Source organism: Dermacentor silvarum, chromosome 5 (assembly GCF_013339745.2).
Source record: "Dermacentor silvarum isolate Dsil-2018 chromosome 5, BIME_Dsil_1.4, whole genome shotgun sequence".
NCBI classification, from domain to species: Eukaryota; Metazoa; Arthropoda; class Arachnida; order Ixodida; family Ixodidae; genus Dermacentor; species Dermacentor silvarum.
Genome location: NC_051158.1, coordinates 67,074,191 through 67,086,409, shown reverse-complemented (window position 1 = coordinate 67,086,409; position 12,219 = coordinate 67,074,191). Strand labels below are relative to the sequence as shown.

Genomic DNA, 12,219 nt, shown 5'->3' with positions numbered 1-12,219 from the left:
TCCACTACTGCAAAATTGGATTAAGATTAAGTACACCAGTATTATTATCATTTGGGGCCTCCTCCCTCGGCTATTGTCACAGAGACGTTTGTTGCGCAGTCTTTCAATTTTTAACAGAAACAAGACGATTACCCTGTTAATTATAGTAACCTTATTCTACCTATCAGATCAGTATTCATTTCACTGAAATTTGTTTCTCCAAATTCGTTAGTAACATTGTATTTTTTCTGACCTTGATAATAACTATATTTTTCACCTTTCGGTTAGTCTGACTGCTCGTTGGCACAATACTCTAGGTATACAAAATTTTCTTTGTTTTTGTTTGTGCCTTCTTTACTTTGCGTATCTCATTGTCAAAAAGAATTTTTTTTTTAGCTACCTACTGCCGCCCGATTCTTGGCCTATCCCCCTCAGTGGGTGCGAGCCATGGTGAAGGATCATCATCATCATCATCATCACCTAAAACTACCTGAAATCATACTATTCGGTTCTTTATGACGCAAGAAATGAATACTTTTCAGAAGACCTTCCTGCACTACCGCACAATAATGCAAGTAAGTTCTGGAAAACAATAGGTCAGAAAAGTGTGAATAATGATATTTTAATACATAATTCCAACAACAACACCCCATACTCCGACGCTGACAGTCCGATAGCATTTTACCTGTTTTCACACCTTTTTTCACCAAAGAAGGCAATTCTAACACCCCTTCCGTACTTGATTTTGACTACCCCTACGTGGCGTCATTTGACATTACACTTGATGGCATTGTACACCTAATAAATACTCTTAAAGTGTCCTCTTCCTTCTGTGTCGACGACATCAATTCAAAAATACTAAAAAGTACCATTTCCGTCTCCAGCATCATCATACTTCTTATCTTTAGGCAGTCGTCCTCATCAAGTGAGCTCCCTACTGATTGGAAGATTGGAAAGGTGGTACCGGTACTCAAAAGTGACAATAAACATTCGCGCGAAAATTATCGCCCCATCTCACTAACATGCATCTGTTGCAAAATGCTTGAACACATTATTGCATCGCATATCTACAAGCACGTGGAATCTAATAAATTTTCTTCCCTAAATAGCATGGATTTAGAAAAGGCTTTTCCTGTGAGGCGCAGTTATTTGAATTCACCACTGACCTGAGACGCTAGGGGACGCCGACCAGTGAGGACGTGGAAACATCGGTTCCCGTTGCTTGAAATGTTTTGGGTTAGGTCCTCTGGCTTTTTGTATGCGACTTTTTGCACCATTTGACGCGTAAAGTTGCAAGGATTCTGTGGATACGCATTTTTCACTGTGGGTGGTCCTTTTGGACTTTTTTGGTACTTTTTTCAGGTGGACCACGTTGTGCGCGAGTTACGCCTAACGCTAGGCTTAGCCTGCAGTAAGGCGGCGGCGGCCGCCGGCATCTTTCGCCGCCGGATCGGACCCGTGAGGGAACGTGTGTCATGTCTATGCGAGTTTCGGTAGACGGGCAGGATGTTTCTCCCGAGCAGCTTCAGTCTCCTGGTTGGTCCACGGCTGTTGCCAAATCAAGCTTGCCAAATGTTAGCCAAATCAAGTATGCCTTCGCCCTGGCCAGGGCGGCAGGCCGGGGCGAGGAAGAAATTGCCGAGGACGTTGTTTGCCCCAACGTCATGCAGAACATTCGAGTGGTGAGCACCCCGGCCGAGAAGAATGCCAGGGCATGTGCCAGGATATCCAGCATTACCATGGACAGCGTAGAATAGGAAGTCAGCGCGTACATGGCTGCTCCGGATGACCCGCGCAAGGGGGTCATCCGAGGGGTGGACCTTGACATCGATCCGGTGAGACTTCAAGCGCCCATTGTTCGCGCCAGAGATCCTACGGCTCTTCAGGCAGAGCGAATCAAGAACTCAAAAACGTCGACAGACTGAAAGTACCGAATCACGTCATTTGCGGAGCAGAATGTTTCGCTGCACGTTGTTCAGTAGGCAGACAGATGTTTGCTACGCTTGCGGCAAGGTTGACCGCCATGCTGACGTATGCCCTACGTCAGACGAAGTCATATGCAGGGGATGTGGCGAGCAGTCCCCGTCGGAGGAGCACGACTGCAAGGCGACTTGCAAGCTGTGTGGTGGCGCGCACGACACAGCAGACACGAAGTGCAAGCAGCGTTTCCTGATCCCGTACGTGGTGAGTCTCAGAAGAAGGGAGAGGCAGAAGCAGGACTCTTTCCGTGATTTTCGGCAAGAATACGACGGGGAGAAGAAGGCTTCCCGCCACTACGCATGGGCAAGCCAGGGGGTGCCAGTGTGAGCAAGCGCGGGCGCTCCCGATCCAGGGAGAGATCAGCCTCCAGAGCAAGATCCCACTCTACGACTGCGGCCGTTCGCATCACAACGAAAGGGGTTGACGAAAGTGTTACAGAACGCCGGCCGCTTATTGACCCTTTTCGCCGAGCAGTTTGCTCTAGAGGAACGAGATGGCGCTTTCCGCGGCGCGCCATACGTTGCCTCAGCGAATGTGCACAAATACGAAACCATTACTGCTTCTTCCATGCTACTGTGCGATCAGCTGTCAGAAATGCAACTGGATGTTCGCTAACGCACTGTGCCCAATTTATGCAGCAAACTGTGTAACGATAGAGGGAAGACGTGTGGTGTAGTTAGCTGCAGAAGTAGTGATTCTGATATTAAGGAATGGAATCAACCTGTGCCGCTCCTGCTACACAAGGACTGCGTGTGTTGCCGGCCCTTCGCGATGCACGGCTTTCCTCGAGGATAAAAAAGATAATTCATCCGCCAGCGTTGTATCACTAACCTCCAAAGAAATGACTTCAACTCTGGAACGTCGGCACTTAATAGTGAGTACCGCTCGTTCCAAGAGAAAGCAGTGCAACACACTGGCTTAGGAAGCTTCTCGCACGTTATCTACACACGTCCACCCCTACTCACACGCCAACTTACCCCACTCTATCGCCAACGTAACAATAATACGTGAATGGGCGCGCACTTGAATCAATGTGCCGAAGCATGAGTTGGAAGCTGAACGTTTCGTGACGGTCCACAGAGTAAGCGACAGACTAGCAATAATACGTAATTGCTACAAGATACCACAAAGTAGAGCACTGCAGGGGCTCGGACTTACCCGAAAGCCCGGGCCCGACCCGGCCCTTGGGCCGGGCCGGGCCGGGTAGGGCAGTTTTTTCACGGGCTCGGGCCGGGCTCGGGCACGGCTTGTGCTTTTTGACCCGGGCCCAGGCCGGGCTCGGGTATTTGGACGCGAGCCCGGGCCGGGCTCGGACTTTCTGGTGGTGTCCATGTAACGTGCCGCGAGTTATCCTCGCGCGTCTCGACTCTGAAAAACATGTCTTTTTCGGTCTCGGGCCGGGTTCGGGCCGGTTTCGAGCCGGGCTCGGGCCGGGCTCGGGCCTAAGGTAAAGAGGTGGTGGGCCAGGCCGGGTGGGTAGCGTAGATTATTTCCGGGCCCGGGCCGGGCCCGGGTCTCGCCATCAAACTTTTGGTCGGGCTCGGACGGGCAGGCCAACGTAAAAACGGGCACGGGCTGGGCTCGGGCTGAAAAAATTGGCCCGTGCAGTGCTCTACCACAAAGTGCAGAACATTGGCATTCCGAGTCTTGTGCGCAGCAAGCACAAATCTATCGCAACCGAGTAGAGCACACCCGCGAGCGATTAGGCTGAAAATAAACATTCAAATCGTGGACGCACCGAGGAACTTCACTGAGTCAGAAACATTACCATCCGCTGCTTTAAAATGATGGCCAAATAAATAACGAAGAGCACACTGATCCTGATTTAATTCATAAGCGGGAAGTTTGGACAGTTTGGAATACATTTCTAAACCAGCTTTAGTACAAATACCGTATATGCTGCTCGCGCCGTTTGGAAAAAAAAACACAATGCGCTCTGAAAGCACTTACATGTCGTCTAAAGCTGTGGCCAATGCTTCGTGTCGTCCACACGGTCACCGTCTACGATATCCGTCGAAACGGAGGTCTGCTGCGGAGCACCGGCGTAACGCGCTTGTATTGTAAACACGGAGTCAACGGAGGCAGCTGAGGCAAGCAATGAACGCGTCACAACGTGATCAAACATGGCAGCGCCCACGGGATCGCCGCGAAAAGGGTCAGTAGTGGCCGCGAGACCCCCAACAAAGCCTTTAATGGCGAGAAACGAGCACAAAAGCTAATATGTCGATAATAAAGGTGCTCTCACTTCTTGGCGCCAGCCGCGGAGGCAGCAGCCCACGATCCATTCTTTATTTTTCATCGTCTGCTAATCTCCGACACAAGGCACGTGGGCCACTGTCATGATATGGACGGAAGCGCGCGAAAAACAAAAAGACATTGCCGTGTTCGCCGTGCGGGGGCGATGACGAAGTGGTGTGATCGTGTGGCGCGTGGCGCGTGGTGCGTGCAAGTGTTCGGAGCTGCTCGGCGTTGAAGGCCAGCCGGTTCTCGCTGGACGCCCGGTCCAGAGAACCCAGATCGCCCACTGCGCCGTCCTTGGACGCAAAGGACCTGTGTTCCTGCTGGGCAACCGGTCCAGGGAGCCAGGCGAACGAGGTAACTCGTTCTCGGATGCCGGTGACCTGCGTTCCTGCTGGGCAACCGGTCCAGAGAGCCAGGCGAGCGGGGCAACCGTTCGAGAGAGCCAGGCGAGCGGGGCAACCGGTCCAGGGAGCCTGAAGGGCCTGTGTTCCTGCTGAACAACCGGTCCAGGGAGCCAGGCGAGGTGGTCGCTTTCCCGGGCCACTGCCACGACCAGCCTGCTGCCGGAGGCGAGTGCAGTAGCGAGAGCTGTTGCACGGCTACCACGGCTGTGTCTGCTGCCGTCGCTGCTGCAGCTGCAGATCCCATGATACCGTGGGTAGGCCCATGGTGACGTCGTCCAGCTGTCAGCCGACCCTTCGGGACCGACATCGGCCTCTACGCGTCAACGGACTTCACGCAAAGGGAACGCACGGCGAGAGACATTATATTATATGACAGGACACTCTATAGTAGCAGCTTCGGGACTGCATGCGCTAGCATAACTTAATTACATGTCCATCGTGAAGTCTGTACGTTTTGTGCTCTTAATATATATTCTGTGTTTGTGTGCACTCGAGTGGTCGATTTCGTTCTTTTGGTGAGTGGTCCTGGGCCCAAACCTCATTACAGTCTCATCACCAATCTAACATCACTACACCATCATTTTCATCACAATCTGGCGAGCCTGCCAGGATACCGCTCGTAAAAGCATCGAAGGAAATTATCCTCCCTCGAGTGCACGCTCACAGAAAGATAAACGATGGATACCGAAAGATTAGCCACTATTGGATCACAGCTAGGATTGTCCGGTGTGGAATTGCGTACGTGGATTGAGAATGAACAGGCAAAACAAAGAGCGGAACGAGCTGCGGAGAGAGAAGCAAGTAAGGAAGCCGACGAAAGAACTCGACAAATTCTTGAGCTCAAATTGAAGCTTCAAGAAGGAGCTCAGAGTGAATCCGCACGAATCAACACTGATTCGATGTCTCTTCCGAGTGCCGCCTCTTCAGTTCTCAACCCGCAAAAGTTGCTTCCGTTGTTCGATGAGCGATGCGATGATTTGCATGCGTACTTGCAAAGATTCGAGCGCGTGGCAACAGGACAGGATTGGCCACAAGAGAAGTGGGCCTTAGCTGTGAGCATGTGTTTGAGTGGTGAAGCACTCACAGTAATTGGCCGAATGACTGCCGCTGATTCATTAGACTATGAGAAAGTAAAGAAAGCTTTGCTGCAGAGGTTTCGATTCACTGCACAAGGTTATCAGGAGAAATTTCGCAAGGCAAGGGCAGAGGATGGAGAAACTGGGAGACAGTTAGCTGCTAGGCTTTCAGGGTACTTCGACCACTGGATTGACATGGCTAACGTATCCAGAACGTTCGACAGCCTTCGAGATCACATGGTCACCGAACAGTTTATCCGGTGTTGCCATCCAAAGCTTACTATATTCCTGAAAGAACGAGAATGCAAGTCACTCCAAGAGCTAGCTGATGCGGCTGATCGGTTCATTGAAGCTCAGAACTTATCGAATCTCGGGAAGGTTCCGGAGGACGCAATAGACGTCACTAGGAATCCCACCAACGCTCCAAGAAAACCACCACCAAGGTGTATGCTTTGTAAGCGCCTGGGGCATCAAGCTCATGAATGTCGCAACCAAGCTAAAGAAGTGACAAAGTGCAAGTTCTGTGGGAAGGTTGGTCACAAGAGCGATGACTGCTGGAGCACGAAGGCGCATAAAGAAAAAAGTTCAGCCTGCGTGGTCAACGAGAACCGCGATGATTTTTCTTTGTGTCACCCAGCTGGAAAACACAAGAAAGGGAAAAATCGTGACACTTTTGATAAAAAACCGGATCAAAGAAAACCCATTTTTCTGGTGGAAGGAATGCCAGTAGTTGAAGGGCAAGTGCTCGGTCGAACAATTAGGGTTCTTCGTGATACGGGCAGCAATACTGCAATTATCCGAAGAGACTTAGTTCCTGATCAGAGCTTGACTGGAAAGAGTAGCAGAGTCCTGCTTATTGATGGCTCTGTAATTGATGTGCCAGAGGCCAGACTCCACGTAAATACACCCTACTTTACTGGAGAAATCACAGCTTTATGTATGAACAAGCCGCTTTATGATCTTGTGCTCGGAAACCTACCCGGCGTCAGAGGGCCTCACGAGCCAGATATTAACTGGAAGCACGCTTCAGTCGACCAAAGAGACACTGCGTCGCTAAACACCAGTGTGCAAGTGATACCTGTGGAGCACCCTCACTATGTTTCCGCCATGGTGAAGCCACAAGAGAATAAGACGACTCCATTGTGCGCACCAAAGATAAAGTGGTGTGACGTTACCAAAGACCAATTTGCAGAGGAACAGCAGAAAGACAAAACGTTGAAATATCTGTTTGCTAAAGTCGACAGAAAGTGCAAGTCACCAAAAGGCCACTGCTACTCGTTCCTTGAAAAAGGTGGGCTTCTCTACCGACAGTACTGTCTTGCTACCGGCAGGACATTTAACCAGCTTGTCGTGCCGAAAATGTTTAGAAGACCTCTGCTTGAAGTCGCACACGAAGGTCTTATGGCCGGACATCAAGGCATTCGGCGCACGACAGATCGAGTCTTGGCGGATTTTTACTGGCCAGATCTGCATGGCGACGTGAAACGTTTCGTCAAGTCCTGCGATAAATGCCAGCGAACAACACCAAAAGGCAAAATAGGTGTTGCGCCTCTGGGCAACATGCCTATAATACGTACACCTTTTGAGCGCGTTGCGGTCGATTTAATTGGTCCTTTTTCACCGAAATCGGACCGTGGCAACCGCTATATACTGACCCTCATAGATTTTGCCACGCGATATGCGGATGCCATTGCTCTCCCTGCAATTGATGCTGTGCACGTGGCAGAGGGAATGATTGAGATCTTCTCTCGCATTGGTCTACCCAAAGAGATCGTAAGTGACCAAGGAACAAGCTTCACAGCAGAACTCATGGAAGAGGTGGGCCGTCTACTTGCCATCAGGTTTCTCCGAACGACTCCCTATCATGCCATGGCGAATGGGCTCGTTGAGAAGTTCAACGGTACCCTGAAGACCATGCTGAAGAGGATGTGCCAGGACAAACCTCGATCATGGGACAGGTACCTTGCTCCACTGCTCTTCGCCTACAGAGAAGTGCCGCAAGCAAGCCTGGGCTTCTCGCCTTTTCAATTGATTTATGGCCGACACGTACGAGGACCACTGACGGTGCTCAAGGAGCTGTGGACCAATGAGGATATCGACGGCGAAACTCGTACAACCTACACCTATCTTGTCGATCTTCGAAATCGCCTTGAGGAGACATGCAAACTCGCCCATAACGAGTTGGAGAAGGCACGCGCAAAGCAAAAAACCCCCTTTGACCGGAAGAGCCGTCCTCGCAAGTTAAACGTTGGCGATAAAGTGCTACTTCTACTGCCGACTGATTCCAACAAATTGCTAATGCAATGGAAGGGTCCATTTGAAGTCATCGAACGGAAGAACGAGGTCGACTATGTTTTGAACATAAGTGGAAAAAGAAAAATATTCCACATCAATATGCTCAAGAAATATGAGGAACGCGAACCTTTACAAGTGCAGCAGGTCTCTGCCATAACAGAGGTCACCAAGCCTTTGACAGACCTCACACGGAAAGGACCAAACAACAGTCTCGCGTGGGGACCGGCTCAAGAGCAAGCGTTCAGCATTTTCAAGAATAAGCTTGGCAATGGTCACATTCTACAAGCACTCAACATGACAAAGAGTAGAATAACGGATGAGCGGATTACCTGAGCCGTGCTTAAATCGCTGAATGAACAAGTGTATACTACCATAGAGTTAAAATTTTTAACCTTTGGAGTGCTAAAGGATAAGAACACAATTGCCGATTTTACTTTTAAAACAACAGTTGTATATGTAGTGAACTCGTTGTCAAAGTGCACCTCCGCGCAACACGTTGGCCTTTGTTTTCCGCCTTCTTCCCCATTAGAAAAGTTGTAAACAACTTTCTTAAAACCGGGGGTTGTCATGATATGGACGGAAGCGCGCGAAAAACAAAAAGACATTGCCGTGTTCGCCGTGCGGGGGCGATGACGAAGTGGTGTGATCGTGTGGCGCGTGGCGCGTGGTGCGTGCAAGTGTTCTGAGCTGCTCGGCGTTGAAGGCCAGCCGGTTCTCGCTGGACGCCCGGTCCAGAGAACCCAGAACGCCCACTGCGCCGTCCTTGGACGCAAAGGACCTGTGTTCCTGCTGGGCAACCGGTCCAGGGAGCCAGGCGAACGAGGTAACTCGTTCTCGGATGCCGGTGACCTGCGTTCCTGCTGGGCAACCGGTCCAGGGAGCCAGGTGAGCGGGGCAACCGCGGTCCAGAGAGCCAGGCGAGCGGGGCAACCGTTCGAGAGAGCCAGGCGAGCGGGGCAACCGGTCCAGGGAGCCTGAAGGGCCTGTGTTCCTGCTGAACAACCGGTCCAGGGAGCCAGGCGAGGTGGTCGCTTTCCCGGGCCACTGCCACGACCAGCCTGCTGCCGGAGGCGAGTGCAGTAGCGAGAGCTGTTGCACGGCTACCACGGCTGTGTCTGCTGCCGTCGCTGCTGCAGCTGCAGATCCCATGATACCGTGGGTAGGCCCATGGTGACGTCGTCCAGCCGTCAGCCGACCCTTCGGGACCGACATCGGCCTCTACGCGTCAACGGACTTCACGCAAAGGGAACGCACGGCGAGAGACATTATATTATATGACAGGACACTCTATAGTAGCAGCTTCGGGACTGCATGCGTTAGCATAACTTAATTACATGTCCATCGTGAAGTCTGTACGTTTTGTGCTGTTAATATATATTCTGTGTTTGTGTGCACTCGAGTGGTCGATTTCGTTCTTTGGTGAGTGGTCCTGGGCCCAAACCTCATTACAGTCTCATCACCAATCTAACAGCACTACATAAACATTATTTTCATCACAGCCACCAAGGTCAAAGAAATGGCACAGCCACAGGTAAAGGGGGATGCCGCTTCAGAGTCTCTTATCTTTGAGGTAGTTAGTCGAATCCAAAAGGAGAATGCTACTCTTAGAGGCATCTTTGAACAGCTCAGGGTTGAGATAGCAGAAATGAAGGAAGCTGAGGTGGCGAAGGCTACTCCTCCCGAGAATGTAGGGGAGTCGCCAACCGTTGAGGTTCCAATGGATGCTTATTGTGAGGTTAGGCCGGCAAAGAGAAAGGCAACTACTGAGCAGGCCAGGAACGAGGAGCTCGGTTTTCCGGTGCAAATCACAGATTCCTTGGCAGCGATTGAGAAGGCTCTTAGGCAAATGGCGGAGGCGATGGCCTCTCAGCGCAAGGACTTCGAGGCTTGACGAAGAGGTAGGCGAACTGAGAGACTGGAAGGGCGTCAACACGCTACTTAAGAGTAGAGCTGCTTCCACGGGGGAGCCCTATGGTAATACACAGGCTGAATTGGTCGATATCTCCAATGACGGCTGCGAGTAACGGTATATTGAACTTTACGATCTGGCAATGGAAATGTTGGGGGTTCTCTCAAAAAAGGGTGGCCCTTCAGCAGTTCCTCAGATCGAGAGATTCGAGACCGCAGGTTATCCTATTATAAGAGGTATTGGTGGATAGAGTTTCTCTGTACGTGAAAGTTTCTTTGTGTGTGAATCTGTCCTGCGCGCTATCGTGCATTCGGCACGGTCATAATCCTGTACAACTTTCCCGGGAGGCCAGCCTGTGACTTGGTCCCCTCGCTGGCGAAACACCTCAGCGTCGAACTGACAGTCAAGCACGTAGACTTGTACAAACAGGAGAACCGTACTGAGGCATTCCTCGAGCTTAGTCCCTTCCGTATGGTGCCCAATCTCGTTGACAATTAATGGCTGCGTCGTTTATTAAAGCCCGTCACACACCCCGTGAACGAGGCGCCAAGGGCGGGTCAAATTCCAAAGCCGACTTATCGGCTATCCAAAATAACCCCAGGAAAGCTAGGACAACTAATAAGGGGCCCTCTGGTGCGCCATCGAACGCTGGTTGCGGTCCAAAGACCGAGTCCAGAGTTGTCAAACCACAAGAAAATATCTTCTTCAAATAAGGCAGTTACATACACACATAAACACTTCGGCTAGGCACAACACAATGCAATTGAGATGTGTGTTAACAAAACTCTGGAAAATAATTAACGGCAAGCACTAAGAGTCGAGCAGTACAGAATGAATAGGAACACAAAGTGTCCACTCGTATTCACCCTTGATGGTCTTGAGCCGGACGATCTCTGCGTAGCTCGAGGCAAATCCAAAAAAATGAAGCATTTTCGGGAAATGCAGACGCTGGAGGAACTCGTCCGTTAGCTTGCCGGGGAATCCCCTTCTTGTGAAGACGGTTAGTCTTCACGTCACATCAATTCACCGGCGCGGTCTGGGGCGCAATCTTGTACGCGTTCCAAAATGGAACGGAGGCGGTCCGTTCCATCGAGCCGCTCACGACTGGTCAATTTGAACCGTGAGCCGCACACGATTGGTCAATTTGAACCGTGACGATCAAATCGACCAATCATGTGCGGCTCGATGGAAAGGACCGCCTCCGTTCCATTTTGGAACGCGTACAAAATCGCACCCCTGGTCCCCCCTGCTGATTCCCGCACGGCGCTTTTATTACCTTCGCAAGTGCTTTTCGAATTTTCTCTCGGAGTCGTGCTGCCATAGCAAAACCAAGCTTGGGAATCTTCTAGACATTTCTCGCGTTTTCGGCCGCGGCTGTCGGAGCGTCGTCGAGGAGGGTGGTGACTCGTCCGTAGGCGCAAGCCGCGTTGTCGTCCTCCCTCTCTCTCTGCTCTCCGGGTGAGAGAGTGTTTCGACGCGCGTGCTCTCTCTCTCGTTACCGTAACCTTCGCGTATCTTGTCGAAGCTTCTAGGCTCCGTTGATCGCGTCGGCTGTCTGTGGCGCATGCGCTCTTCTCCCTCTGTCGAAGCGGACGCGGGGTCTTGTTTCCTTGCTGGCTTGAGCGATGCGCGGCGCGCGCTTAGATTATGCGCTCTTTTGGGACAAAGCCTCGCCATCGTCTACTACCTGCAGCGAAAGTACGCTCACAACTCCGAGTTGTACCCCGAATGCATTGACCAGCGCACCCGCGTCGATCAGATTCTCTACAGCGTGGCTTGCAGCATTCGGCCTCACCATATTACCTTCTTGCACCCACGCTTTGGCGACAACAGCAAACCAACTGAAGAGGAACAGGCTGACTTCGAGAAGAAGGTTCTGGGGGGAATCCAGCGCCTCATCGCCCAAGGTCCGTTCGCCGCCGGCGACACGCTCACGGTAGCTGTTCTAAGCATCCTCGCCTTCCTGGCTCTCTCACTTGACATTGGCTGCGTGAACAGTTTCAGGTTTCCTGATGTCATCGAGTACTGCGAGCGTGTAAAAGGCGCACTTTCTTACTTCGATGACATATATGGTTCTACTATTAGGCTATACCGGCGTATCTGGGCTCAGCTACAGTAAGCTGCTGTTTACATGCGTAGAAAACAGCGAATGTGGTGACGTAAGCTCATTAATTCATATCCGATGATCTCTCTGCACTTATCTAAAGCGTCGGTGTGACTGTGTTCTTCTCTTGAATGCGTCACTTCTACCTGTGATCTACTGCTAGCATGTCTCATGCCGATACCGATACCGATGAGCCCACCGATCTCGGTGGGCTCAAACGTGTGTATGTTT

At 51.2% G+C, this 12,219-nt stretch overlaps 1 protein-coding gene across 1 annotated transcript; it reads left to right on the top strand.

The window, feature by feature from the left end:
* The first annotated feature begins 7,411 nt into the window (after positions 1-7,411).
* Positions 7,412-12,003, top strand: LOC119454154 (uncharacterized). Its single transcript, XM_037716151.1, has 2 exons — positions 7,412-7,638; positions 11,529-12,003. Exons 1-2 carry the CDS (start codon positions 7,412-7,414, stop codon positions 12,001-12,003), a joined length of 702 nt encoding a protein of 233 aa, XP_037572079.1.
* The last annotated feature ends 216 nt before the right edge of the window (positions 12,004-12,219 follow it).

What these genes read in the sequence shown, in the direction of transcription:
- LOC119454154 (XM_037716151.1), top strand. Translation starts at nt 7,412, where the DNA reads ATGATTGAGATCTTCTCTCGCATTGGTCTACCCAAAGAGATCGTAAGT. An exon ending in AAACCTCGATCATGGGACAG is followed by an intron (nt 7,639 to 11,528) that starts GTACCTTGCTCC and finishes GCGCGCGCTTAG; the next exon opens with ATTATGCGCTCTTTTGGGAC.